Below are 27,952 nucleotides of genomic sequence, written 5' to 3'. Positions count from 1 at the left end.
TGGGGAGAGGGATGGAAGAAGACGACACAGCTCTCCTTGGCTCTCACCATTTTATTTGCAGACATAATTTTCACAGCTGCTCAGAGCCCTGTGCCACCCTTGGACAGCAAATCACGCATGCCTCCCCCCGATTCCCAATTAATCAATTAATTATGCAATTTAGCTAAGGAGCGACCCCTCCCTGGCTGCCTCATGGAGTCGGTCATGCCGTACCCAGGGTGCCAGGTGAACAAGCACAGCCAACTTGCCTGTTTTGGAGGGTTTTTGGAAAGGAAAAAGCTCTGCTTCCCAGCAGAGACTTGAGCATCGCTTCCACCTTCCAGGTGTAGCTGCTGGATGTGAATGAAAGCACTGACAGCCAGATATGTAGATATCCAGGATAGTGTAGCACCACGCTGCATGCAGAGCTCCCAGGTTGCTTACCACAACTGGGTCCATCCCCTTTATTTTTTTCCCCAAATGAGGGACTGAGGTACAAAGAGGTTAATAAAAAATTAAACAACAATCTTTCTCCAAGCCACGTGGTGCACTGAGTCAGGGCTCAGAGAGCAGGGCCCCCCAGCCCTGCTCCCCACACACTGGCACTGCTGCTTCCTGAGGGGAACGGGGGACATTCACACCGAGACTGGGACTGTGCCTTGGCATAAAAAAGCAGCCTGAAGAGTTGAGGGAAAACCAGAGATGAGACAGAGAAATGGCTGAGAGAACAGAGCTGGAGCAAGCCCTGGGCTCCCCAAAGCAGTGCCATCCCTTGGGATCCATGTTAGCCCCACTGACCAGAGCTGCAGGTGCTCCCAACACTCGCAACTCTTCACAGTGGCTGCAGCTTTTGGTCACTATTTTCTCAGCAGTAAAAAAGAGACATAACTGAATTTTTGTTCTGTGCCAGGACCATGGGACACACCATGGGCCTGAGCCAGGGAAGCTTCCCAACGGCTCTCCCCTGCCAAGAAACACACACGCAACACTTGCAAAGCCCAAAGTGCAGAAAGATTGTGGAGTGCAGGATGAAAACTGCTCAGCTGAGCACTCTGTCCCCTATCACACTCAGCCCAGGGACAGAAGACCAGAAATAAACCACCTGAAATAACTCATCTAGGACAGCCATGGGCCCTATGACCATCTCTTTGGAGGGATGTGGGGCAAAACCTACTCCCCAGCACACCAGATTTCCCAAAGAGCCTCGTTTTGGACTAGGAGGCAACCCCCTCTCGGGGTTTTAAATCAGCAAACACAGCTCTGTCTGCTCTAGCATCAGCAGCACGATCTGCTTCCAAGGTCTCCAGGCCCTAGACTGGCATTAACTCTGTAATCCCCAGCATGCTCGGAAGAATGGCAGCCAAACAATCAGCTTGAGGGCAGCTGAGGAAGGCTGGCAAGGACTAAAACAGTCAATGAAAAGAAGCAAGAGCATCTCCAGCCCTTGGGAAACTTGTCTTTGTGAATCTGAAATCTTTGGTGTAGCAGCCAGTCTGCCATGTCAAAGCAGCCAGCACTCTGTAGCATCTCTGCAGTGACAAGGATGTATTTGCAGCTCTTCTACTGCAAGTTTTGTTTAGTCTCTGGCAAGGTAAGTGTGTCCTTTGATGATGCTACAGCTCTGCTGTTCTGTCCGCTGTCCCTGGTCTCCTGGGACCAACAGCCCACACGTGGCAGAGGGGTGGCATGGAGGGGTGAGGAGAGGATGCCCAAGCCCCATGTGAGTGCTCCAACCATCAACAGTGGGCATGGGAAGGCTCAGCTGCACCAGAGTGACCAGTGAAAAGAGGAACAAGACCCAGAGATGGAAGCCAAGGGGCCTGGGTGGCAGCTGTGGTGACATCAGGGGCCAGTCCTACACTATCAGTGGCCACAAGGACTTCTGCCAGCATGAATACAGGAGAGCAGAAAGCTCCTGACCAGGTTATGAGGTTACAAAAAGACCAATCTGAGCTCCTGCCTTGGGGTTTAGCAATATGTGTTATCCAGATTAACCTCACATTAATTGAAAAATTACTGGATTACTGCTACCTCCACCTTCCTCTCCCCTTACTGATGCACCCCTCATTCCTTCAAAAGCATATGGCCACCAGAGAGTCAGCTTGCAGCAAATAACCTATTTTTAAGGGTGTGACTGCCTAAGCCCATTTTAATTGTAGGCTGATGCGTTCCTGTGGCTTCCAGCTTCCCGCACTGTGGGCCACTACCCCTTCCTTGTCCTAGCACTGATGTTGTGCACCCAGTGAGGCAGACCAGGGTGTGACGCCAGCTACAAAACAGTCCCTGGCTGGGCTGGTGAAACTGAGCAGGACCACAGAGCAGAGGACATGAGAGGCTGAGGTAGCAGAGCACAGCCAGCAGACCAGGAGCAGGCCAGGCAATGGAAACCTAATATTAGAACAGTTTAAGCCTCCCTGGAATTGCATGTGAACACCTGAGCAGGCATTTTTCAGGGTAAAATACAAAATTCCACCTCAAGGGCCCTCAAGAGCCACAGCAACTGGACACTTGGGAAAAATTACAAAAAATGAAATAATGAGAGGGATTTTCCCTGGGACTCTGCAGGGCAGAGAGGAAGAACCTGGAATTATGCTAACAGTCTGCAACAAGGAACTCAAACAGGGGCAGTTATGGTGCATGAGTTAAAAATTAATGGGATCAGGCAAATATCATTGCAGAAATCCCAGGTAAGCAGTCCTTGTCTCTTTGCAGAAAGGAAAGAGACAAAAGGTTTCCTAGCACCAAGTAATGACACACAGTGGTTCAGGGCAGTAAGGAATCCCAGCTCCAATGGGAACTGCAGAAGGAATTGACCTGGGATGTGGCCAGGCACCATGGTCACCATCCTCTACCTGGGCCCATAAAGAAAGAAACAACATGTCTCCTGACTGTGAGCAGTCATGGGCATGTTTGGCATAGCTTACTTGTGGCACGAAGTCTCATGGAGAATGCCAAGGCCAAGAGGGAGACAAGCCCCAAACATGGGATCATGGATGTGGTTGACTGCATCTGGTCCACAGCACACACACAGACACCAGTAAGTTAAACCACTTCCCAAAGGAATTGGTGCCTGCTCCACGCTTTCAAGTAGCTGTTCCCAGGCTCTGAAGCTCACACCCCGCAGCTGGGACAGCTACTCCATGCTCCCCTTCCCTGCTGGCCAGGCCCAGTGTGGGTGTGAGCCTTTTGTCACTACATCCTCCTGCATCTTAACTGTTCACAGTCAACAGCCAGCATCCACCAGCACACACCCAGGAAGAGATCAAGAGCCTTGGCTGCTACCACCCAGCCCAGAGGGACCCTGACAGTTTGAGAACAGAAGCGGAAAATTTCTTAGTCAAGCATGCAGTTGTTCCTGCTACCACTGGCCCAAGCTAAGCCTGCTGTATAAAGCAGCCTAGAGTGCTCCCCACTGCACTTCACAGTGCTGAGGAGAATCATGAAAGTGGGATTTAGTGTAGGGCAAGAGAGGCCTCACTACAGACCAACTGACTGACTTTACACAGGAGTAGCTGCCACCAAGGCTCCAGGAACCATCTGCATGGAACTATGTGTGGTGTGATTCCAGCATGAAAACTGAGCACGTGAAAACAAATGGTGGCTGTGGGACATTCCCTCCCTTTCCAACCTCCTCTCCCCTCCTCAGGCCCCATCCCATGAGTCTTTGCACAGTCAAGGTGACACCCTGCTGGCCATTGAAGCCTATCAGCTGCACATTGTGGCAGGTGTCAGGAAAGCAGCAGGAAGACCCCCATTGGTGTTTCTCCAGCACTTCAGGACTCTTGCTTCTTGGGCCCCAGCAGCAGAGTCCTCCTGCTGCCAGCAAAGGCCCAGTGAGAGCTCTGACCTCTCCTGCTGAGAAACACCATCCCCATGAGCCAGGAAGCTGGCTCCAGTCCTTTTGTTCAGCACAGCCGCAGGGAGCTGGGGATAATCCCTGACTGCTGTCGGCAGGCACTCGTTTGCTGGCGGCTTGTGTATCCCTCCCAGCCCGAGGGAGGCAAGGAGACAACCCCAGCCTCGGCCAACGAGCAGGTCAGGCTCCTCACGTCTCCAAGGCTACCTCAGCCGAAGCTGGCTGAACCAGGTGCTGACGGCACAGTCCACACGCATCACCAGGGAGATCCCCAGCAAGAGGCAAATGCTGCTCACCACAAAGCCCAGTGATTCAAAGAGGAACCTGCAGGCACAACAGGTGCAGTTAAGGATATGACAGCCGGCATGACTACAAAGACAGGCTGCTACCCTCCAGCTCACTGATTTTCCTGACAATGAGAGGCTGGCAGCATCCCTCATCCTAAACCTGAATTACATTCACTCCCCAGAAGTTGCTGTCTGAAACCTAAAAGCCAAACACTCATCTGGTTTAAAGGACCTGTTGACTCAGGTGGGATTGTAAATCCCTCAGAAGCCAAGGCCATCCTTCCCACCAACTAGTTCAAAGGTTTGCTGGTTCCCTATTCCTGCATTTATCACTTCTGGTCTGGTATCCTTACCTTTGGCTCTCTGACTACAACATTCTCAGCTTCCAGGTGGGCTCTGTGTGTCCTTGGAAATTAAGATGAGGAGAAACTTCTAGGCTCTAGCTCAAGTCTAGCTTCTGAATTTCAAGCAGGGATTAGTTAGGGACATTCCCACATCCACTACTAGGTAACGAGTCAGAAGATCAATCACAGGGTCTCTTCCAACATTACTGTCTGTGAACTGTGGTCAGGGATATGAGCCTTAACCCAGCATCAGAGCAATCCCTGAGACTTACTTTGGGGCAAAGACTTTCCAAACCATGAGGTGTCTCCTGAGGATCATAGCTGCGCAAACACAGGCCAGAAGCTGCAGGGAAGATCAGGAAAGACAAGTTACAGGTGACTCTGGAGAGACCTCCTGGGCACTAGGTTCACATCTGAAGGTGGTACTAAACTGCACATGCCTGAGAGGCTGGCACAGCACACATCAGGAATGAGCCTCCTAAAGAGGACTCCCTTCCATGATGTCTTCAAGTCAGGAGACACAAGTGGCTTGGGGTACATGCAGGCCCTTATGGGGCCAGGCTGGGGCAGCACAGGGGAGCGCTCATACTGCAGCTAATCTGACCTGCTATTTCACTGAGAGGGGCGCTGCTTCTCTCCTGCTGAAGGGCTTGCCCCTTCCCTTGCACTGTCTGGTTTGACAACACAGGAGAATGATTTGAAGAGATAAACCCCAGAAAAACATTCACTTCTTTCACAGGATTAGAATTTCTGGTGTTTAGCTCCCTGTATCATCACAGCGCATATGAAAACCAGAGTTGGTGTGAGATAGGAACGCTAAGGAAGACAGGGAGAAGGATTACAACCCTGCAGCTCCTGAGCAGACATTCCCACTCCGGGCATACAGGTATGAAAAGCAACCTAATCTGTACGGCAGCTTCCATGCTGGAGCCCTTCCCAAAGTACAGAGCAAACAGCATGGCTGAGAAGGGACCTGCTCTTCCACCTGCAATCAGACACTCCACCCCTGGGCCTGTCTGTGTCTTGGCTGACCCCTTTCTCTCATCAGTGCCCCACAGTTATCACAGCACACCCATTTCCTCCTAGACAGCCCTTCCCACAGCCACCCGGCCTCTGCCCATACCTGTGCCCCAAGGACAAAAAGGTACTTCAATCCCAGCCGCAACAGAGCAGTGCAGAAATCCTCTGGAGACTCCCGCAGCCTCATTTCCATCATGCGCTCCTCCATCTCCTGCAGCTCCTCCCGGGACTCCTTCTTGGGCTTCTTCCTCTGTGAGTTGGACATCTCACATACAAAGGGCCACAGCAGGAGCAGTGGGCAGCCAACTACCTCAAGGACAAAGGCATATCAAGTTAACAGAGCCCAGGAGGTGAGAAGCAGTCTAGGCTCTGCCATCCTGCCCTGGATATGCAGGAAGCATATACCCCAGCTCCAGGCCAGACTGCTGGGGGAATAGCGAGGATGCTGTTGCTCAGCTGGTGCTGGAGCCTTTATTGCCTCACACTCAACTTGCAGAGCCCCAGGCAAGGTCACTGCAATGAGCTGTGTCTGCTTGGGCTCCACAGCCCAGAAGATATTGATTTACCTGCAAAGAGGATATGGGAGGCAAAGGTGTTGGCGCCCACCAGAACAGCAGGCAGGAGGTTCGTGCTGTGATCAAGGTGAAAGCCAACAAAAGCTGCATTCCAGTGGATGGCTGGGAAGATAGGCTGGTGGCCTGTGGAATAGAAGAACTGTGAAGCAGCAAGGAGCCAGGAGATGACTGCGTACCACGGCACTGAAAACAGCTCTGAGAGAACAAAAGACAAAAACAGAGGCAGGGGGTGGGGATATCAGCATCGAGGAACAAGACAGATCCATGGTCAAAAAAGCCTAGTGACCCTTTTTTTCCAGGCTCCCTTTCCACATTGGCTCTTTTAAGAGACAGGAAACAGGCCAGCCTCCCCTACAGATATAGCAAGGGGCCAGCATTATTCCCCCTGCTGGTGCCAGTAGCCTTGTACTCTGTCAGCACCACTGGGGTTTGGTGACTGTTCATAATCTGGGAAGAATAGAGCTCCTTTACCTCACCCAAGACAATCCTCATCCTCCCACATCCATATCTCTGCTGCATGCATCTTTCTTTTACTAGAGGATGTAAGCAGCTCTAAAAAAGCTAAGAGTATCCTGAGGATCAGTGCACCACTATTTCCTACGACTAGAAACTAGATCCTGCTTCTCCCAGTGGAATTAAGACAAGGTGACTGCAGGTGAGGCCCATGTCACACATCCAAGAGGTTGCTCTACTGAGCCCAGACTCACCAGCATCTCCAGCAAGGCCTCTGGCACATGTGTGGATGTGCAGCAGCACAAAGGCCTCCAAGAAGAGGAGCAGGAAAGCGAAACTCAGCCGCTCGCTGTGCAGAAGCATCAAGAGGAAGCCCAGGAGGGTGAGGGCTATGACCAGGGCTGCTGAGTACACGCTGCCCAGCCCATACGCTGCAACAGTGGCCCTGCAGCTACCCTGCTCCAGTCGGCTCTTCTGAGACTCCTGCATCCTCTTGTAGATCTGAGGGATGACGTGGAGGAAGTCGACTTCAGAGCCAGGGACGCCCAGGTAGGGTGTGACGATGGATCCTGCCGACTCCCGTGTGTCCTTTGCAAACACCGTCATGGGATTGCACAGCAGGAGCAGCAGTCCCATGGATGCTAGTCCATAGACAGCCCTGGGAAAGACAACAACTGCAACCTGCACCAGCTCCTGCAGCTTGCCAAGAGAGTCATCAGCACTGGAGGCAACGGCCCAGTAGCAGGCAATGCAGAGGACCACCAGTGGGAAACCCCAACGCACGAAGAGCACGAGGGGGCCCGAACTATTCAGGTTGCCGTAGTGCCTTAGCCAGCTCTGCACTGCATACACCAGCCCAGCCAGCAAGGCAACGCACAGGAGGTAGAAGAGGTTCTTGGCCCGTGTGTTTCTCAGGCTGGCAAGTGGGGAGAGGAAAACAGAGGGCCGGCACTGAGGGATTTCTTCACGGCACTGGTGGAAGAAACTGGAGAGGCGCACGCAGACCAGGAGCATGGCCACGAGGCACAGGAGGTACCAGATCTCTCTCCGGTAAGAAGAAAAGCCAAGTAGCTGCTGCTTGGGACCTTCTGGCAGAGTCAGGCGACCATCCCAGTGAAGCTTCCCTACTAACAACATGACCAGTGAGGCCAGCAGGAATGGGGCCACCCGTGCCTCGGCCACAACAAAGCTGTCAGAGAACATAGCTCCACAGCGGAAGAACAGAATGCCCATGGGGAAGGCCAACCCTAGCCATGCTTGCAGCCTCTGCCTCAGGCCACCACTGGCTAAGGGTGGCTGACTGCCTGTCAAATGGGCTCTCTTGAGATGCTGGCCCCACCAGTGCCAGAAAAAACCCAGCTGAGAAACAGCAGCTGCCCATGACGATGCCAAGAGCAGATCCAGCCCCTCCTGGGTGAAAATGTGGACCAGCCATAGCACAGCAGCCCCCACAGGGCCCCAGAAGAGTGGGTACAGGAGGCAGCTGTGACAGAAAGATTGTGAGGATGTGGCCAGCTCTGAGGCCATGTAGCAGAGCAAGCACGAGGAAGCAATAAGGATGCAGCCGCCCACCATACGCAGGGGATGGAAGCGGGCCCAGGACCGGGTGCACACAGCCCGTGCCTCCCGCAAGTAGTGCTGGAAGCGACTGATGAGGCTTCCCAGCCTCGGCTCAAGTTCCGGAGGTACTGTTGTCCCCTGCACCTGGGTCAGGAGCTGCGTGTGCTCCTCCACAGCACTGGAGAAGAGCTCCTGCAGGTGCTGGAGCTGCTCTGCTGGCAGGTCCTGAGCCACCAGTGAGTACGACTGCAGGAAGCGATTCACCTACAGGACAGAAGACACAGGATCAGACAGCAGCACTGGGAAAACTGGGAATGAGATGCACTGCTTCATGCTGCCCCTTGATAATGGAAACAACTCCAATTTACCAAACCCTGCCAGGGCAGACCTGTCCCCAGCTACATCACTCAGGACTGGTCACACAAATGCGGGATGTCACCATCAAGAAACTCAATCTCTCTGCCAAACTGACATTCCTCTCAAGTGATGCATCCACACAGCGACAGCTACAATGACTCCTGCAGCTACAACTCTGCTAATGCTATGCATCACTGAGGGCTTTTATAGTCTTTGGCAGCAGTAAGGCATGTGTCCTCCAGAAGGTCAAGCCATTACTGTTAATGATTTGTTAATCTGCACCCCACATTGAGTTTTACGGTTTTGTCTGAGGAAAAACACCACATTAAAAAAATTATAGTGGATGAAACCAAACTGCTTCCCTTTCTTCAATACTAGCACATTAATACACTGCACCATAGCTTAAGGAAAGCTCATTCTTTTTGCTTTCTACTTCAAGAGGACATGAACAGAGGCAGTTACGATCCCAAAGTCAAGAAAGAAGTCTTACAGGACACTTGTAGGGCAGAGCACAGCACCTGCACACACATCCATCTGCTTTAGCAGTGTAGATCTGCTCCAGTCCTGAAATGCACCTGTAACTTCACACACTTTCCATGTGCTTCAGAGCAGTCAGAGCCAGTCTGCTTCTGCCCACGTATGGCAGACAAATGCACTGGCTCTCTCACAGGCCTCCCTGGAATGCCACAGCTTCTTCAACATCACTGTTATCAAGCCAGAAACCTCCTCAAACAATGAGTGCAAACATTTAAACAGGCATAACTTGATAACACTAATTCCTAACAAATCATGATTGATATCCTCAGTGATTAATGGACACTAACATACAGTATGATCTTCAAATATTAGAACACTCTGGTATTCTATAATTACAGAGCTGAGTATTTCTGTCTTCCCATCAGCAATCATTCTCTCCAGCTCCTCACCAGCTTATACCAGTGGTGTTCAACTGGCACTCTAAGGAGTTGGTTGGGCACTGAAGGAGTTATTCCTGTGCTCCCAGCAATACAGAGTCCCTCAAAGGCAGACTGGCCCTTAGCTGGGACACATGCCTTGCAGTGCCTGTGGCAAATCTGGCTCTATAGCACGACCAGATCCACAACAGATGGCCATCATGTCATCAATAGGGGCTCTCATCTAGTCCGCTCCACTACCTAGGCTTCTTTTATACCTGGTATAGAGACTCTCATTCAAATTTTGTTATTCTTCTCCTGGGGTTCTGCATGTTGTTGCACTTTGTGTAAATTGCTCCTTCAGTATTCTACTTTAGTACTATCTGTTACATGGTTATTTTTTTATTTGGTTTTTCATTATTGTTGTCCTTCTTTCATTAATCTAGAATAGTTTTTTTGTTAACACTGTTTCCCCTTCAAAACTGAAGCAGCATCAAAATCTCCACTTTTACTTTCAAATCTCCAGTACAACTAGCCTCTGATCATCTTCAGACTTGAGGAACCAGTGCCTCCTATTACCTAACCCACTTCTGACCAGCTGGGTCCAACCAAACTCCACCTTCCCAGGGAGTATTTTCCATACCACAAGACGAAACTTGAACATAATTTCTTTTTAGGAAAAATGGGGCTCTTACTGGAGCAAACACTGCAAGGATGTAATGCTTCTAAATAAGTTCGCTATGAAGATAACAGCATGTCACCATCTCACCTCCACCTAACAGAAGAGGTTTATGCTTAAAAACCCATTCCTTCATCCCTCTAGTCAAATGGGAGGCCTACCACAGGCCGTACCTGCTTGGCATTGATGTGGTAGACTGAGAGCTGCTGCAAGGCTGCAGACACAGCGTCACCGTCCCCAGCGAACATATCGGCCATCACCTCCCCAATATTACTGTAGGGGATGGGCACCCCCAGCAGCAGGGCCACAGTGGGCACCAGGTTCACTTGGGGAATGGTCTCAGGCTCCTGGAGAGACAGGGAAGATACCAGAAATTCAGAGAGAACACAGCAATGCAGCTTTTCACTCATGTGAGAGGACAGTGGGGAAGACATCCCTGTTCAAAGGTCAATCCAGGTAGTGGCACAGCTCTGCTTTTCCCAAGGGTCCTGTGGTGAGAAGCATGCCTGCTGGGAGCTGTAGGTTGATGGGGAAGGCACTGGCTGTCCAACAGCTCACATAGCTCCACACAAGCACCCGTCACAGCTGTAGTGACCTGAACATGCCTTCTAAACACTTCAGTCCTCTGCAACATGTGTCAGCCTTTGCACTGCTCTCTCGAGACAAGGTGACAGACCCCCCACTCTTCTCAATCAAGGTGAAAAAGCTAGAAAGCAGCACCAAGGAAAGAGACCTGGAGGTCCTGGTTGATGACAAGCTGAATGGGACTCAGCAGTGCCCTGGCAGCCAGGAGGGCCAACCCTGTCCTGGGGGGCATCAGGCCCAACACCACCAGGTGGGCAAGGGAGGGGAATGTCCCATTCTCCTCTGCACTGGGGTGGCTTCAAGGGCTGGCGGCAGTTTTAGGTGCCAAAAGAAAAATGTTAAGCTATTAGGAAGCATCCAAATGACAGCCAGGAGGTTGATGAAGGGTCTGGAGGGGAAGTTGTGTGAGAAGTGGCTGAGGTCATTTGGTCTGTTCAGCTGGGAGAAGAGGAGACTGAGGGAAGACCTCCTGGTGGTCTTCAACATCCTAATGAGGGGAAAAAGAGGGGCATACACTGATTTCTTCTCTGTGGTAACCAGTGACAGGACTGAGGGAATGGCCTGAAGTTGTGTCAGAGAGGTTTAGGCTGGATAGTAGGAAAAAGTTCCTCACCCAGAGGATGGTCAGGCACTGCAACAGGCTCCCAAGGGCAGTGGTCACAGCACCAAGCCCAACAGAGTTCAAGATGTGTTTGGACAATGTTCTTAGGAATGTGGTGTGACCCCTGGGGTGTCCTGTGCAGGGCAAGGAGTTGGACTTGATCCTGATGCATCCCTTCCAACTCAGCTTATTCCATGATTCTATGACAGAATCCTCATCCCTCCCAGTCAAAAAAATCCCAGTCAAACTGTTACTCTCTGTAATACCAGGATGCAGTTTTCAAGCATCAATTCAGGCAGGGATAGCTAAGAGTCAGCTTCTCACCTCTGGAGGGCCACTGCCAAACAGGGGTGTCCTGCTGTACACAAACAGTGCTGCGTTGACTTCCTTCTCACTGTCACCACCATGGTCTCCAGTTTCTGTCATGCCATGGTCCCCAGCCACCAAAAGAAGAGTGTCATTCCCCAGGTGATCCACCAAGGACCTGTCACCAAGATAAGGAAGGTCATCTCCTCCCTGGGCAAGGACCCCACCAGCCTAGGTAGAAGAGAACATCTCCTCAACAAGCCTGCCTGCACCACAGAGGTGAAGTCCACAAAAGGATGTGAGCAAAACTAAATGCTGATGCAGAACTGTAACAAGCCAGGGACCAGGGTGTTTTAAATTGTTGCTTTGAAGCCAAACTGAAAATTCAGAGCCCTAAGACAGAGTGGATTTGTCTTGCTTGGGTCCCCAGAAAACAGTGCCTTCAGGAATCTTGACAAAATGCAATTCAGAAGAAAGGGGCCTGACAAAAACAAAAATTTAGGCTGCTTCTATTTGGGTCAAGTATCATGTTATGTGAGCCATCTCCCACTTCAAAGGAAAAAAGCAGGGATTAGTCCCGGAAGGATGCAGTAGGTATGACACAGTATATGCTGTGCTCCCAGATACAGTAGGGCAAGTTATCAACTCCTTCTGGCAGCAAAACTTAAAGCAGTCCTAAGAATCAAAAGCTGCAGCATTTCAGGCTAAGACACATCTGCATGACTGAAATGTCATGGTTCTGCATGGTAAATGCAGCAGCACTCATTCCCGAGCCAGGGTCCTCCATCTCAAACGTTAGCCAGACCTCAGTGGGACAATGAAGCTGGAAAGAGCGAGGCCCAGTTGCACTCCAGCTGCACTATCAGCTCATGGTTTGGTAGAGAAACAAGACCTGAAGGCAGCCTTATTTACAAAACCAAACCTCTCAACACTCATCTATGCAAGCAATACTGCCCATAGCTGGGGTTCCAGTTGCTGCTGGCCTAAGCTGTCTTCCATGTTAATAGGCTTAGTAAGCATTCCCTGTTGCCCTCTGCATCTGTCAATTCCCTGGGAAGACCCCACCAGTCTGGATGAAGGAAGAGGCCAGCTAGCAACCCCTCAGTGCCACACTCATCACCTGAGCATCTCATTCATCTGGGTGAGCTTCTTCGCCATCTCGGGATGGTCGGGTCCATGCTTGTGTCCACAGTGGTCCACGCCGAGGAAGTGAGCAATCAGCACATCCCATTCACCACTGTCCACTGCAGAACAAAAGCAAACTTAGCATGCATGAGCCTGGAATTCTAAGCCTGGATCCTCCTGCCAGAATTTCCTGGCTGCCTCTGGATATTGTTGTTTCTTCCCCTCCTTCCACAGTCACTTGCCAGCTCTCGAGGAAATTGGTGCAGGTTTTAAGCGAGGCATACTCTTGGCCAGAGGTTCCTGGGTGCAATGGCACAGGGACCTCAAAGCCTGGTGAACATCCCAGGATCCCCAGGTTTTTCTTCCCCATCTCTCAGGAGGAGACTGTCACCCAAGTAATCTTGAACTTACCTCAAACTGCCACAGACTGAACTAAAACTAAGGTATGCTCAGAAAAAGGAGAACCCAGAACTCCCATTCCTTCCTGGAGATACTTTGGGTTGGACCCATCAGTGTGCCCCTCTGCATCCCACCCAGGCCATGGGCATGACACACAAACACAGTTCCTAGTTAGAATGGACCTCTCTTGACCTCTCCTCTCTGCTTCAGAACCTTGACACATGAAAACCGACATATCTGAAGTTAAATGATGAACTGCAGCTCTCACACAAGGCATACTGACTTGCCTGTGAAAGGCCACTGCACCCCTGATTTGCACAGATTCATAGAAAGCACATTTCCCTTGGACCCAGGACCTTGGGGAGGTGGAAATCACCTAAAATTCACAAAACAATTACATGCTTCATCTTCTCCCCATGACTAGGAAGCAGCAATACTTTGCTGAGAGCAGTGCTGTGTCTCAGCCTCCGAACGTGTGTTTTCCCCAGAGCACTGTGTGCCTGCCTAGGCAGCCATGTGTCAAAGTTAAGCTGCTCCTCCTGCATCCTGCCAGTGTATTTTGTAAGGCAGATGCAAGTCTAACCTCATCCCAAAATGATGAACTCTGTCCAGGAAAGGAAAGGTACCTACAAAAATTGTGGGCTCCAAGAATTGGCTTATCTGTGGAAATCCAGCTAGAACACTGTAATCCTTGGGCAACAGTGTATAACTGCTCTGTAACAGAAAAAATCCTTCAGGCCTACCTCGAATTTGCAGCAGGACTCCCATATTAGACCAAGATTTATCCACGCCCTGGTGAAACAGCTGCTTACCAGTTGGATAGAGATGCTGCAGGATCCCGTCATCCACAGTGTGAAGATCCTTCACATTAAAAGAAGGGAAGAAATAGGAGCGGAAGAACTTATTCGGGAAGAGTCCTTCCCACGTGTCATCACCCATGAAGACCACTCTCCTTCCTGAGCCAGAGAGAAAGGAACCAATGAGAGGATGAGTCGTGCTGTTACCACAACAATTCAAAGAGCCTGGGCAGACCCAGGTCAGGGTCTGGAGCAATGGCTCCTCTCCAACTCACTCCTAAAACTAAAATTTTCACTAAAAAACAGACCATCTGTCTTTAAATTGCTTTGAATACAGGAAAGGACCAGCCCACGAGTGCCCCCACACCAAACCCCCTATATAACCTCAGGACATACTGCTGACCTGACATGTCACCCCTGCAGAAAGACTCGTGGGCCACCACAACCCAAGTGGGTGCACGAGGTGCAGCATGAAGCAGACAAAGCCTCACCCAAGGCCTGTGACCCCACTGCAAAGTGCAAGGCAGCAGGTGATGGAGTGGAAGATGTGAGTCCTGAGTTCTGGCTTTTAAACACAATGGTGATGGTGTTCCAGACATGGAAAAGAGAAGGCAAAAGCACTGATGCTTCCCTCTGCCCTTGCTCTTCTTGCCCTGCCCGCCATCAACCAGTTGTGTTTCCACAGAGCCTCTTCAGCCTGGGACCAGGAGCCCTTTTCTCTGAGACTGCTACTTTGGCACAGGATCTACTGGTGCACTTTGCCTCAGATGACTTACTGCATTTGCCCACCTTGCTTACACAGAGTCACGTTGCATTAGCCCACTCTGAGCCTTGGGAGGAAGTCTCTCTGGGTAACAAACCACTGTGGCCTATACTCTTCCCTCTACTCCATTATCCCACCAAAACAAGCCCTTAACAGCAGCACTGAGCACCAAACTACAACAAAAATGGGATGAGGTTGCTGCCTCTTGGCTGCAGGCAGCTGTCCAGGCAGGCTGGCTGCCTGAGGGACACCCCCACTGCATACCTGGCACCACCTGGCACACCTGGTTCCTCCCCTGTCACGTGCCTCACACAACAGGACAGACTGCCCTTGGCTTCCTATAGGCATTCCTGGGGGTGACCTTGGGACAAACACCATCACTGCAGCCACTTTCACCTGCTTTCTCGTCATCTTTGAAGATGATAAAAATGAAGCCATGGTCACAGCCACTTCTCACTCCCAAACCAAGCTGGAGATGCCCTGCCCTGCTTGCATGACAACCCCACCTTAGGTAACTGTCCTTTTGCAGGGCAAAAGACTGAGCTCACAGGGTGGACCTGTTGTAAGCAGTGCCCTTCCCAGCAAGAAAGTAATCAAGGTTTTGAATACAAGTTAAACTGAGCAGAGATTTGCTGGTGCCCTGTCCCAGTGGGCTGCTGCCCTGCCCACACAGAGTCACAGAATCATAGAATGTTAAGAGATTGGAAGGGACCTTAAAGATCATCCAGTTTCAAGCCCCTTCTCATGGGCAGGGACCCTTCCCACTAGATCAGGTTGGTCAAGGCTTTATTCAGCCTGGCCTTAAACACTGCCAGGGATGGTGCATCCACAACCTCCCTGGGGATTGCGTTTCAGTGTCTCACCACCCTCATAGTAAAGAATTTCTTCTTAATAGCTAACTTAAACTTTTCTTCTGTCAATTTTTACCCATTGCTCCTCATTCTATCACTACAGTCCCTGACAAAGAATTCATTTCTGGCTTCTCTGTAGGCCCCCTTCAAGTACTGGAAGGCTGCTACAAGGTCTCTATACAAACTTCTCTTCTCCAGGCTAAACAGCCCCAGTTACAGAAGCATCAAGGTTGAAAGAGAGCTTCAAAACTATCCAATCCAATCATCCACCCACCACTATAAACCCTAAACCACACCACCCAGCACAAGATCCAGAAGCAGGGACGGCGCTCCACCAACTTCCTGGGCAACCTGATCCAATGCCCATGAAAAACTAGGTTTTTATATCTAGCCTGAAACTCCCCTGCCTGAGCTAAAAGCCAGGAACTCACCGTTCTGCACAAGCTGTGCCAGCAGGTTATCCTCCTGGATGGCGTAGGAGGCAAAGTTGCTGCCCACGTCGATGAAGGTGGGCAGCGAGCCGGTGGTGAGGCCCTTGATGCGCTGCATGGTGGCTGTGGGGGGATCAGCTCGGAAGCGGTAGAGCCGGGCATGGCGGGGCTGGGAGGTGGCCAGCTGGTGCAGGACATCCAGCTTGTTCTCGTAGGGCTGTGGACTGGCCTTGGCAGGGTCAAAGCGGGCAAACTCAAAATGGAGGGCGTCGATGATGACGAGCACGGCCTTGGAAAAGCGTTGGGGAGCCCAGCAGGAGCCTGGCGGAAGGCTCTGCCTCTCCCAAGGTGGAGGCACAAGTGGGTCTGAGCAGGAACTGCTGCTGGCAAGCTCGATCCGGGTGAGCAGGAAGCCGCTCATGAAGATCCCGATACCAGCAAAAAAGAGAAAGCAAACCCAGGCCAGGAAAAGCACCACTGGCCACCGCTGCATCCTAGAGGAAAGGACAGGCAGGCTCAGCCCCCAGCGGCTCCACCTGGGCAGGCACCACTCCCTGCCAGCTCCCATCCCTGGCCCAACACCTCTCACACCCGCCCGTCCCGCAGTAACTCGCCATCAGCCTGACCTGACTTTACTTCACTCCGCGTCCTGGCAACTGCCCCACGCACCTCCCTGTATCCCTTTCCCGCCGAGTCCTACTCCCTCCGTCCCGCAGTCGGCTTCTCGGCACCCCCAGCCCTCCCCCGGTACGCCCATTCCCCTTCACACACCCCCAGCCCCTCCCCTGCACCCCCGACTCCCGGTCCGCCCCCTCACACCCGCGCCACCCTTGTGTGCCCCGCGTCCCAGCCTCCCCTCCTGCCCGCCCCGTCCCTCACAGCCCCTTTGCGCTCTCCCAGACCCCGCTCCCGTCCCGTCCCACCTGCGGCTCCCGGCGCCAGCCGCTCCCGGAAGCGCCACGCGTGGCGACAACGGCTCTAAAGGGGCACGGCGGGGAGCGGCGCGGAGCGGCAGCGCCGCCTGGCGGCCCGGAGGACTCAGCGAGCACCACCGCACCACCCACCACTCCCCCCCTTCTGGCGAGGCACATTCATAACGGCGAAAGTGTTGTTTTAATTAATCAATTAATCGACAGAGGCGCTCCCCGCCCTGTGGTGGGCGACGTGAGGAGCTCGCTGTAGAGAATGCATAGTCACGCACTGTAGGGCCAGCTTCTGGGAGCTGACAGAGGGGATGGTGAGAGCAGCTCAGATTCCGAGGGAGATGATGCGCTGGGAGAGGCATCCTTCGTAGCAGTGGGGTCCCCAAATTATAAAATTATGTGGGTTGGAAAGACACGTTGAAGATCATCCAGTTCCAAGCCCCTTGCTGTGGGCAGGGATACCTTCAACTCGACCAGGATGCTCAGAGCCTCATCCAATCTGACCTTCAACACTTCCTGGGATGGGGCATCCATAGTCTCCCAGCACCACCTGTGCTGGTGCCTCACTACCGCCACAGGAAGAATTCTTTTGTAATATCTAATTTTTCACTCGTGTATGTCACTGCATGCCATGGGAGATTCCAGCAGGAGCCTGTTGAGGGATGATCCCCCTTAGGCATCGAATACTGGGGTCAGGCACCCAAGCACGAGGGAACGTGCTGCAGCAGCACTGTTACCATTTATTACATGATTTAAATCCAATACAAAATAGGGACTAAGGGAACAAGAGCGACTGCCTGCAGCAGAACAGGACTGCTGGCAGGCCTCGTGAGAGGGTATGGGATCCTTTCAGCCCTGTTAGCTGGAGCTGCCCTGTTCTGCCTTCAGCACCTCCGTGGCAGGAGAGTGGGAGTCCTCATGGACTGAGGGAATCTCATCTTGGGTCTTCACAGCTTGTGGCTTCGTCAGTGTGGCGTAGATCCCCAGGGCCTGGAAGGAATGAGACAGTTGGAAGGAATGAGACAGTCAGAAGGAAGGAGGGGAGGGGAGGGGAGGGGGAGAGGGAGAGGGAGAGGGAGAGGGAGAGGGAGAGGGAGAGGGAGAGGGAGAGGGAGAGGGAGAGGGAGAGGGAGAGGGAGAGGAGAGGGAGAGGGAGAGGGAGAGGGAGAGGGAGAGGGAGAGGGAGAGGGAGAGGGAGAGGGAGAGGGAGAGGGAGAGGGAGAGGGAGAGGGAGAGGGAGAGGGAGAGGAGAGGGAGAGGAGAGGGAGAGGAGAGGGAGAGGAGAGGGAGAGGAGAGGGAGAGGAGAGGGAGAGGAGAGGGAGAGGAGAGGGAGAGGGAGAGGAGAGGGAGAGGAGGGGAGGGGAGAGGGAGAGGAGAGGGAGAGGAGAGGGAGAGGAGAGGGAGAGGAGAGGGAGAGGAGAGGGAGAGGAGAGGGAGAGGAGAGGGAGAGGAGAGGGAGAGGAGAGGGAGAGGAGAGGGAGAGGAGAGGGAGAGGAGAGGGAGAGGAGAGGCCCCTCTTCACCTCCCTGGAGCAAGAGTCACTTGGGTGAGAGCAAGAATGGCTTGGGCTGGAAGGGAGCTTAAAGATCCTCTTTTTCTAACCTCTTGCCACAGGCAGAGACACCCCACACTGGACCAGGTTGCTCAGAGCGCCATTCAACCTGACCTTGAACATCTCCCAGGATGGGGCATCCACAGATTCTCTGGGCAACCTGTGCTTGTGCCTCAACACCCTCACAGGAAAGAATTTCTTTCTAAAACCTAATCTCAACCTACTAATTCAGTTTAAGGCTATTCCTCCTCATCCTATCACGACATGCCCTTGTAAAGTATCGCTCCATTTTCCTTGTATCTCTCCATCCTTCCCTTTTAGGTACTGAAATTGCTACAGTGTCTCTCTGGAGCCTTCCCCAGGCTGAACAATCCAAATTCTCTCAGCCCTTCCGCCTAAGAGAGGTGCACCATCCCTCTGATCATCTTGGTGGTCTCCTCTGGGCTTGTTCCAACAGGTCCCTGTCCTTTCCGTGCTAGGACCCCAAATCTCCAGGTGCGTCTCACCAGAGCAGAGGGGCACAATTCCCTCTCTTGACTTGCTGCCCATGGGGCTCTGGGTGCAGCCCAGTATACACAGGGCAACACTGACCTGTGCAACCATGTTGGTGACATCGCCGGTGTTGGCGGGCAGCAGAACGGTGTTGGAGTCTTTGGCAAGCTTGGAGAAAGCATTCACGTACTGCTCTGCCACAGACAGGGAGGCAGCAGCATTGCCATGCTGGGGAAAGAGGGACAAGTCACATGCCACCAACAGCTCATCCCTGCCTGTATCCCCAGCCCACCCCAGTCCAGCAAAGATCCTGACTCCCTGCTGCTGCCGAAGGTGCCATGGAGTGTCCAGGAGAAAGCCAGGCACCACCGTTTCATCTCCCCGAGTGGCAGCACCAAGGCAGTGGCTGCTCCAGGCAGCCATCACTCACCTGCTGTGCCAGAGCAGCTGCCAGGAGCTGAATTGCCTCTGCCTTGGCCCTGGCCTTGACCAGCATGGCATTGGCTTCTCCTGCAATGAACCACAGCAGGGTGCACATCAGAATCACAACAAAGCACTTCCAAGGACTGAATCCCGAGCATTTCAGGGAGCAAATCAAGACAATTTCATGCATGCATGGTTGTCTCTTCCCCAAGAGCAATATTATCACACACCTCCTGCTGCCAGGAGGCTGGGGCGGGGCAGCAGCATCAACTGGAGCTCAGCCTGAGGCACCAGCAGGGAAGGATCAAAGTAGCTGAGGAAGCCTGGCTCACAGTGACGCAGTCTCTCCCCCGCAGCACCACCCCTCAGTCCAGAGGGCTACAGAATCCCACGTTTTAGCCCCAGGCACTACCAGCAGCTTTGTTGATTTGTTCGGCCTTCTCAGCTTCTGATGCCAAGATCTGGGCCTGCTTCTGGCCTTCAGCCACATTGATAGCTGACTCCCTCGTCCCCTCCGACTCCAGCACGGTTGCCCGCTTCCGTCGTTCTGCCTCCACCTGCAAACACAGGTCAGATATCAGCCTGCCATGGCTGTGCTGGGGAAATCCCATCTCTGGGGCAGGGACATGCTCCTCTGTTCTGCTACGGGAAGCATGGCGTAGCAAAGCATGAAAATACAGTTACACAACACTGTGTGGTCTCAATGAGGGCTGGTTCTACTCCTCATGCCACACAGCCCTTCCCAGCCCTGTCCCCACCTATGTGGACAGTTGATCCTCTCCTCCTCTTCTTCCAGCCCAGATATCTGGTGTCCAGCTTTTCTCAAGGGGAGACTTTTACCTCTGATATTTGCTTCCTCACAAAGCCCAGTAAGGATTTTAAAGGGAGCTGGCAGGGCTTGTATGTTGCAGGCAGGGGCCACCACCACAAAAATTGTGACAGGAGTTACTTATTCAATAGCTCTATGTCTGCAGCCAAAGTACCCTCCTAAGGAAAGGGGTGGGCGCTGCCAGCTCTGGACAGGTAACAATAATGAACTATGGCCTATACCAGCAATAGTGGACCAGCAGGACCAGGGAAGTGAATGTCCCCTTGTCCTCAGCACTGGTGAGACCACGCTTTGAGTCCTGTGTCCAGTTCTGGGCACCTCAGTTCAAGAGAGACATTGAGGTGCTGGAGCATCCAGAGAAGAGCAATGGAGCTGGGGAAAACTGATGATGAGCCCTTGGAAGAGCTGTGGTTGTTTAGTCTGGACAAGAGGAGAAAAGATCCTGTGAGGAGACCTGTTGCCATATTCTGTTAGCCTTCTGATGTTTACAGTTTTGTAGTTGAGTCGTCTCACATGTGCAACGTAAACAAGAGTTGTTTTCCACATTCCTTTCTGATGAGGGACAACTGATTGACTTCTAGCCTGGCCAGTGGGATGGAAAGGTGGTAACCTTGTTCTCCAATCCCTGGTCATTGTCCAGAATCTATATATGCGAGGTCATCATAATAAAGTTAGCTTTCTTTGCCTTGGAGTCAGAGTGTGAGTATCATTTCTCTTCATGTCCTGTAGCGACAGGGACTTTATCACTCTCTACAACCACCTGAAAGGAGGTTGCAGCGACATGGGGGTTGGCCTCCTCTCCCAGGTAGTCAGCAACAGGATGAGAGGACATAGTCTAAAGCAACACCAGGGGAGATTTAAGTTGGTCATTAGGAAGAATTTCTTCACAGAAAGGGTGATTAGACATTGGAATGGGCTACCAGAGGGACCACAGAGATGGACACTGTGGAGGTCCTTAAGCAAAGACTGGACATGGCATTCGATGCCATGGTCTGGGCGACAAGATAATGTTTGGTCATAGGTTGGACTTAATGATCTGAAGTCTTCCAACCTTATTTATTCTGGAATTCTGTAATGCAATGTGTAAGAGGAAGCTTCCCTCTTGTTCCAGACCTTCCTCCCAGAGAGCCTCACCTGCATCTGCATGGATTCCTTCACACGTGGGGGCACATGGATGTCCTTGATCTCATAGCGCAGACACCGGATGCCCCAGCAGTCTGAAGCCTGGTTGATGGCATCCACGATGCTGGCATTGAGGGACTCCCGCTCCTGGTAAGCACAACAGAAACGGCAGAGAGCAGAGAAGAGGGGTGCATGAGAGAGGTGTCAGGAGGGAAACACACCTCCCTCACAGGCCAAGGTCTGCCAGAAAAAAACATCACCACAGGTTTCAGGCAGGGAGGGACAGGCGCTTCCTGCAGCTCTTGAAGGGGTCACCGTCTCCTAGGGAGGGCAGTGGCCCACACTGAAGCTGCTGGGATACAACATCTGGCATACATCTGGGTACAAGAGAACGCCAGAAACTCTGGTTTCTTCCCAGCAAACGCAGCACAGGATTATAGTATCCCATGACCCAGGTCAGGGATATCCATCGCTGGAGCTGAGCAAAGAGTCACTGACTCGAGAAAGGCAGCTGGACCAGCAGGGCATGTGCCACCCATCACCTCCTCCAAATAATGCAGGGCAGGGCAAAAAATAACTCCTGTGAAAAAAACAGCTGAAACAAGAGCCACCTCCAAGGGTTCACCAATAAGTCAGCTGAAACTGAAGCCAAAAGCCCTCTAAGCAAAGGGCGTTTTGCTGTTAAGCACATCAGCCTGGCCATGTAGGCTGTCCTGGGATTTTGGGAGACACTGCCAGCTCAATAATCCACATCCCCAGCTCACCCGGAAGACTCTGTCGAGGGAAAGTTTGCCAAGTTCAGATCTCATGGTGGTCTGGGCCAGTTGGGTCACTGCATACTCAGGATCTTCCACCCCATAGCTGGCCTGAAGAGCAGAAGTACAAAACAGAGTAGACAGGGATGCCAAGAGGGACGCTGAACAAGGCAGGAGAGACAAACAGAGCACTAAAACAAGAAATCTGTCAGACAGCTCTGCTGAAAATGTGGAGTCTGGAGCCTTGGGAGGAGTCAGAGTGCCCAGCCCACCTGCCAGGCAGGACACAGAGGCTGGAGCACACATTTTGGGGAGCAGGAAGTGGGCAGAGACAGGAGAAAGGTGTCCAAGGGGCAGGGGCGGTACCTTATAGGGGTCCATAACCCGCAAGTAGAGCACACCATCGATCTGCAGGGTGACGTTATCTGTCAGGAGAGAACAACAGACCCTGTTTACTGAAACAGCACAAACAAAACAGGGAAACCCGCCCTGTTCCACAGTACAGCTGGGCAGGTTCATTCTTTTTTAACCTGGCATAGCAGCATGGCACAGAAGAGGATCGGCTGAAATAGATCTTCTTATCTAATGGCTTTGTAAAAGGACCTTACACTCTCTGAACAACACAGTCATGTTTCAATATACAAAAGGTCTTGATTTTCCAGATACAAGCATTCACACTGTAGCTCTTGTAAATAAAGATTTAAAGAGAAAAAAAAAAAAAAAAACAACAAACAAAACAAACCACTTAAAACTAGAAATATTAACCTGTTCTAATTTTTTTTTTTTTTACAGAAACAGAAATTTCTTTTGTGGTTCAATAAAGGAAAGCACCTGAAAAATTGATTTCTGACCAGATACATTAAACTCAGCAAGCAGGGGCAGCTGCAGCCCAGACAGAGCAGCTGGAACCTCCTGGGGTGCCCCCACTCACAGCAACAGCCTTACAGTACCTAGGGAGAGCTGGAGAGGGACTTTTCACATGGACATAGAGGGACGGGACAAGGGGGAATGGCCTTAAGCTGATGGAGGACAGGCTTAGATTAGATGTTAGGAATAAGTTCTTTACTACGAGGGTGGTGATGCACTGAAGTAAGCTGCTGAGAGAAACTGTGGATGCCCCATCCTTGGAAGTGTTCAAGGCCAGGCTGGACATGGCTTTGAGCAACTGAGCCGTCCCCTGCCCATGGTAGGGTGGTTGGAACAAGATAAACTTTAGGGTCCTTTCTAACCCAAATCATTTAGTGATCTTGTGATCATTAGTGCCAAGCCTGGGTACCAAGGCACAGAGCTGAGTGCAGGAGCTTGGGACAATTCCAATCATCCTCACATCATCCCTTGCTCACCCCAGATGCAGCAGGAGGAAAGGGGCAGGACACGGAAGCTGTTCCTCACCCAGTGTGACAGCTGACTGCTCTGGGACATTAATGACGATTTCTTTGAGACTCTGGACATAACGAATCCGATCCAGGAGAGGGATGAGGAAGTTCAAACCCTGCGAAAAGGGTGGGATTAGATGGGTGATAGATAAGACTAGAGAGAATCATGCAAACAAAGCCCACACCACACACTGCAAACATGTTTTACACACAGGGAATTTCAGCTTCTCAGTGCTTTTAACACCCCACCAAGGAAAATTCATCCACAGGCAGCCAAAAGGATTTCAGCCTGTGAAACTAAGCCTGCCACCCATCTCGGATCCTGCAAAGGACGCGCCTCGCTACAGCTTTAGGAACCTGCTGAATCCAGAAGGGGAGAAAAGCTGCTCCTTACAGGCTCGAGGATTCGATGGAACTTGCCCATCCTCTCCACCACCCAGGCCTCCTGCTGCGGCACAAAGAGCACCCCGATGTTCATGGGCAGCCCAGAGTTCCAGCGGCATGGAGCTGGAGCCAGCCGTGCCGCACGCTTCAGCAGCTGGGAGTGCTGGGGGAAGGAGACAGAGCAGGGTTGAGACTAGCTGCTGGCACCTCAGAGCACATTTCCACACCTGTAACCCCATCTGGGCTCATGAGCAGGAGACCAGGGCAGGAAACAATGCCCCAAACAAGCCCATGTTGTAAGGCTGTTTCCACAGGGATGAGGCCTGGGCACCAGTGACAGTCTTCTCCACTGGTGCGGGGGGGGCTCACTCCCATGCCAGAGTTTTCTGCGCACCTCCACTCTTCTCACACCCACCCTGGAGTGGGGAATAGAGCCCCCCTGACACTGTAAGGGCAATGAAGGTGTGTGCATGTGGGTCTCTTCTGCCCCATTCAACCCCTACAACCTGTGCAGGCCCACTCACTCCAGTCCCCTCCCTCACCTCAGTCCCAGGCCACCCCTTTTCAACAACCTGTCCCTCCCCAGTTCTGGCTGCTGCCAGGCCTTCCCACAAAGAGCTGTATCGTCCAGCCATTCCCCCACACTCCTCCCCACAGACCCTCACTCACACAGCTTCCCTGAACCTCCCCACATCCCAGCCCAGCTCACACCTCCACAGTCCCACACATCCACTTCTCCTACAACAACCCAGCCCCACCTCGCTACTCCCCATGTTCAGTCACCCCCCCACTGGCCCTCGCATTTGTCCACACCCTTTGCAATGTTCCCCTGTACCCCAATCCCAGTCCAGCTCACCACCACCATCCCAGCACTACCCTAGACACCTATCACGCCCCCGCAAAGACCCCTCTCTCTCAGTCCCGCTCATAGCCCCCCCTGTCCTCTGCACCCCTCTTCCTCACACCACCTTCTCTGCCCAGCTTCTCCCCATGCACGGTGTCCCCCAAACCCTCAACAGCACCACACCACTGAACCCTCACCTCCTCTGTTATCACCTCACTCACTTGTCCTCCACACCACCTGCCTCTCCCTCCTTATTCTCGGTCCCTGTCCATCACCCTGCCCACACCCCAGCTCTTTCCAGCCCCCAACACTCCCCCACTGATCACCCTCTTCAGCCTCTCTACACCTGTCTGTTCTCCACAGCACCCCCCGCCCTTCAGTTCTGTCCCTGCCCGGCTCTCCCCAGATCAACACTACCCCACTGCCCCGCCACTACTCCTGCTCAATCCCCCACACCAGTCTGTTCACTGCCCACCCCACGGCACCCCCTTCCCCACCCCTGCCCAGCTCTCCCCCACCGAGCCCCCACACCGCCAGCCCTTCACCGGACCCCAAACACCATCCCAACGACTCCCGCTCAGTTCCCCGTACCCATTTATCCTTTTCACGCCGCCATGTCCCCACAGCCTTATTCCTTCCCAGCTTCTCACCACCATCCCAGCACTTTCCCGGGGCCCCAACACCACAGACCGCCCCTATCTCCACAACCTCCTGATACTCACTTGCCCATAGCCCCCTCTAACTCCCTGCCCTGTACCCCCATCCCTGCCCAACTCCCCCTCACCTCTTCCTCGGACCCGCGAAACCACAACCCCACTAAACCCCACCTCCGACCCCCCATGCCCGTCCGTGCTCTGCGTGCCCCCCAAACACCGCTTTACCCCATCCTTGCCCAGTTCCCCCCCAACGCCATTACCGTCACGTCGGTGCCCCCAGTCCAGACCTCTTCTCTCGGCCCCTCCAACACCCACTACCCGGACCTTCCCCACGTGGGCAACCCCCGAGTTCTCCCCGTTCCCTCCCCGCCCGCCTTCATTTCCCACACCTGCAGCAGCCCGAGGCCGGGCCGGGCCCGGATCCCCGCCCGCGACAGCATCGCCCCCTGCGCCCGCCCCGCTCGGCGCCGCCGCCGCCGCTCCCGCACTCCCGGAAGGCCCCTGCGCAGCGCCGCTTCCGGGCGCGCCGCCTGGATCGGTCCTTCCAGCTTCTCCATCCGCGGCTCCCGGTTCCGCCCGCCCGCGATTCCCCACCGCCCCCCTCCCCTCCCGCGCCCTCGGGGGCGGCAGCCTCGGTCTCGTTCTGGAGCTCCAAACGGACGTTTATTAAATTAGAAACGAACACGGAAAGTACCGGCACGGCCTTCTGGGCCCGCAGGGCCACGGCCAGAGAGGCGGCCCCGGTGACGCGGGGGCGAGGGGCACTGCGGTGTCATGGCGGCCCCCGAGGCCCGCTGGCAGGCGTAGCGGGGGGAGCGGCCCCCGGTATTTGAGGGGGTTCAGAGCCCCGGCTGGGGACGGTTCAGATCCACGGTTTGGAGGATTCAGGAGCCCGGGTTGGGGGGGAGCAACCCCCGGTGAGAGGGGGGTTCAAAGCCCCCGTTTGGGGGATTCAGACCCCCAGTGTCAGTATATGGGCAGGTTCAGGCTTCCTAACCCCAGTGCAGCAGGGCCGGAGACCCTCGACCGCCCTCGGGAAGGGGAGAGCAGGGCCTTGCCTGCACACCCGCCCCAATCCTCTGGGCCCATCCCCACACTGAGCCCCCCATGCCGGGCTCTCAGCCCCAGGGCTGGGAGTTGATGGGGTCGGGCCTTTTTCCCTCTGACAGAGGGGCTGAAGATTCCCACAACCTGGGCTGGCAGGGGGAGCCTTGCTGAGACCCTCAGAGGGCAGAGGGGCAGTACAGAGGGGGAATGGGCAAGATTGTTTTTCCCTCGGCCCTGCCCCTCTGACTGCCCCAGTCTGGATTATCCCAGTCCTGCTCCTGAGAATCCAGCCCAACTCCCAGAATTTGATGTCCTCTGTTGCTTCGTTGCTTCCCAGGAACTAAGTTCCTGACCATCCTCCAGCTCCTGATGACACTGCCAAGCAGACCCCTGCCTAAAGCTGTCCTCCTGCATGGGATTCACCTCACACACAGAGAGAGTGCAAGGTTCCTTTTTTTTTTTTTTTTTTTTTTTGGCAATTTTCTCAGATCCACAGCTCACGTGCTCTGGAGGCTCTTGCCCAGAGGGCTATCCCCATATTCCTGCAAAGAGCCCCAGGTCCCCATCCACGTGGCAGCTGTGTCTCTTACTTTCAGGAACCTGGCAGTGGCCACTTTTTTGACAGCCATAGACTTCTTGGGGTCTGACTTGCCTTAAAAGACTCAGAGGGTAAGTACAGGCCTTCCCAAGCTGCTTGGAGTTGGGCTGGTCCTGAAAAGCTGGTGCCAGAGAGGTTCAGCCTGTCACAGGGCTTTTAACACACCCCTGGCATGCATCCTATGTGAGCACTGGGTTACTCTCTCTTCCATGGGCTGAGGCATCCCTGTCCCTCGCCATGCTCACAGTCCCCACAGCCCTGCCCGAACATGGGCAGCCTGGTGCAGGCAGGGCTGGGGGGAACAACAAGCACAGCATCTCTGAACCTCTCCACAAGCTTCCTCTGTGCTCCCAGCAACAATAAATACTAAAATAAATACAAACTCTTCCACACTTTCTGCTCCCAGACCCGGGACCAGTGTGGGTGGTCTTACTCATAGCTCCAGTCCAAGTCGTCACTCCACACCCACCCGTGTCAGCCACAGTCAAGTCTCCAAGCTGGGAGCAGTGCCAGAAGAAGGCTTGAGCATGTCCCTGGAGTGAAGCCCTGCCCCTCTTGGTGAAGCCCCCTGGGTGATCTCAGCCCTGCCGTAGAGCGTGGTGTCTGTGCTGCTCAGGAGGGTGGGTGATATCTCAAAGCAGTGCTTGCTGGCCCTTTACTCATCCCTCCCCAAAGTGCTGGGTTGGAGGCTCCCCAGTGGCCCTGGGGGGTGGGGGGTGAAGAAGGTCAGGCCCGGGGTGAGTAGCAGGGGTTCCGTGGCATCTCTGTGAAGGATTTCAGTTCGTAGGGGATCCCCGAATCCACCTCGATCGACTTGCGTGAGAAAAGCAGCCGAATGTCGTCATGAAGGTAGATCTTCCCCGACTTGGAGCTGTGAAACCTGTGTGGAGAAGAGCACTGCATTACAACACAGGGCAGAGGGACCTCAGGCTCCCCAGGCAAGGGCAGGGCATCCTCAGTGAAGGCACAACCCCCTTAACCCGTTGACTACTTTGGCCCCTGGTCAAGGTGGCCACCCTCTGGCTGCCTTCAGAGAGACACAAACAGCTGCCCTTGGGCAGGGTGGCAGCTCCAACCTCCCCAAAGAGC

General features: G+C 53.4%; 3 protein-coding genes across 16 annotated transcripts in view; all 3 read right to left on the bottom strand.

Annotated features, from left to right (window-relative positions):
* Positions 1 to 32: 32 nt before the first annotated feature.
* On the bottom strand, positions 33 to 16,839 carry PIGO (phosphatidylinositol glycan anchor biosynthesis class O). 4 transcript variants are annotated; one of them, XM_040090511.2, is made up of 12 exons: positions 16,785 to 16,839; positions 15,862 to 16,355; positions 13,832 to 13,975; positions 12,616 to 12,739; positions 11,514 to 11,673; positions 10,177 to 10,350; positions 6,769 to 8,338; positions 6,053 to 6,256; positions 5,590 to 5,792; positions 4,739 to 4,809; positions 4,043 to 4,159; positions 63 to 3,834 (listed from the first exon to the last, which is right to left on the bottom strand). In XM_040090511.2, the coding sequence occupies exons 2-12, from the start codon at positions 16,352 to 16,354 to the stop codon at positions 3,753 to 3,755; spliced, it is 3,342 nt and encodes a 1,113-aa protein (XP_039946445.1). In that variant the 5' UTR covers position 16,355; positions 16,785 to 16,839; the 3' UTR covers positions 63 to 3,752. The 4 variants fall into 4 exon arrangements, with proteins under 4 accessions (XP_039946442.1, XP_039946445.1, XP_039946443.1 ...); XM_040090508.1 differs by having other exon boundaries at positions 33 to 4,159; XM_040090509.2 differs by having other exon boundaries at positions 63 to 4,159; positions 6,053 to 6,184.
* Positions 16,840 to 17,504: 665 nt separating this feature from the next.
* On the bottom strand, positions 17,505 to 25,682 carry STOML2 (stomatin like 2). Of its 2 annotated transcripts, none has more exons than XM_040091158.2 (10): positions 25,608 to 25,682; positions 23,729 to 23,881; positions 23,351 to 23,450; positions 22,325 to 22,383; positions 21,968 to 22,069; positions 21,216 to 21,350; positions 19,665 to 19,809; positions 19,260 to 19,339; positions 18,929 to 19,057; positions 17,505 to 17,774 (listed from the first exon to the last, which is right to left on the bottom strand). In XM_040091158.2, the coding sequence occupies exons 1-10, from the start codon at positions 25,656 to 25,658 to the stop codon at positions 17,643 to 17,645; spliced, it is 1,086 nt and encodes a 361-aa protein (XP_039947092.1). In that variant the 5' UTR covers positions 25,659 to 25,682; the 3' UTR covers positions 17,505 to 17,642. The 2 variants fall into 2 exon arrangements, with proteins under 2 accessions (XP_039947092.1, XP_039947093.1); XM_040091159.1 differs by lacking the exon at positions 25,608 to 25,682 and adding an exon at positions 25,479 to 25,495.
* A 279-nt stretch (positions 25,683 to 25,961) lies between these two features.
* Positions 25,962 to 27,952, bottom strand: part of ATOSB (atos homolog B) — a 39,752-nt gene continuing 37,761 nt past the window's right edge. For all 10 annotated transcript variants that reach the window (XM_040091096.2, XM_058424207.1, XM_040091098.2 and 7 more), the window contains one exon: positions 25,962 to 27,743. In XM_040091096.2, coding sequence (XP_039947030.1) covers positions 27,590 to 27,743 — 154 coding nt within the window. In that variant the 3' untranslated portion in view covers positions 25,962 to 27,589. The remainder of the gene's footprint in view (positions 27,744 to 27,952) is intronic.

The sequence above is a fragment of the Hirundo rustica genome, chromosome Z, assembly GCF_015227805.2.
Source record: "Hirundo rustica isolate bHirRus1 chromosome Z, bHirRus1.pri.v3, whole genome shotgun sequence".
NCBI classification, from domain to species: domain Eukaryota; kingdom Metazoa; phylum Chordata; class Aves; order Passeriformes; family Hirundinidae; genus Hirundo; species Hirundo rustica.
The sequence above is the reverse complement of the archived record's forward strand: the minus strand, read 5'-3'. Positions and strand labels throughout refer to the sequence as shown.

Bases quoted from the DNA above. Each gene is read 5' to 3' on its own strand.
- PIGO (XM_040090511.2), bottom strand. From the start codon at position 16,354: ATGCAGCGGTGGCCAGTGGTGCTTTTCCTGGCCTGGGTTTGCTTTCTC. The intron at 10,351-11,513 runs GTGAGAAGCTGA...CTGTCTCTCCAG, and splicing joins TTGGCAGTGGCCCTCCAGAG to GAGCCTGAGACCATTCCCCA. The intron at 4,810-5,589 runs GTATGGGCAGAG...TCTTCCCTGCAG, and splicing joins TTTTTGTCCTTGGGGCACAG to CTTCTGGCCTGTGTTTGCGC.
- STOML2 (XM_040091158.2), bottom strand. From the start codon at position 25,658: ATGCTGTCGCGGGCGGGGATCCGGGCCCGGCCCGGCCTCGGGCTGCTG. The intron at 19,058-19,259 runs GTGAGTGATGGC...CTCTTTCCCCAG, and splicing joins CAGCTGCTCTGGCACAGCAG to CATGGCAATGCTGCTGCCTC. The intron at 17,775-18,928 runs GTCAGTGTTGCC...CATTCCTTCCAG, and splicing joins TCACCAACATGGTTGCACAG to GCCCTGGGGATCTACGCCAC.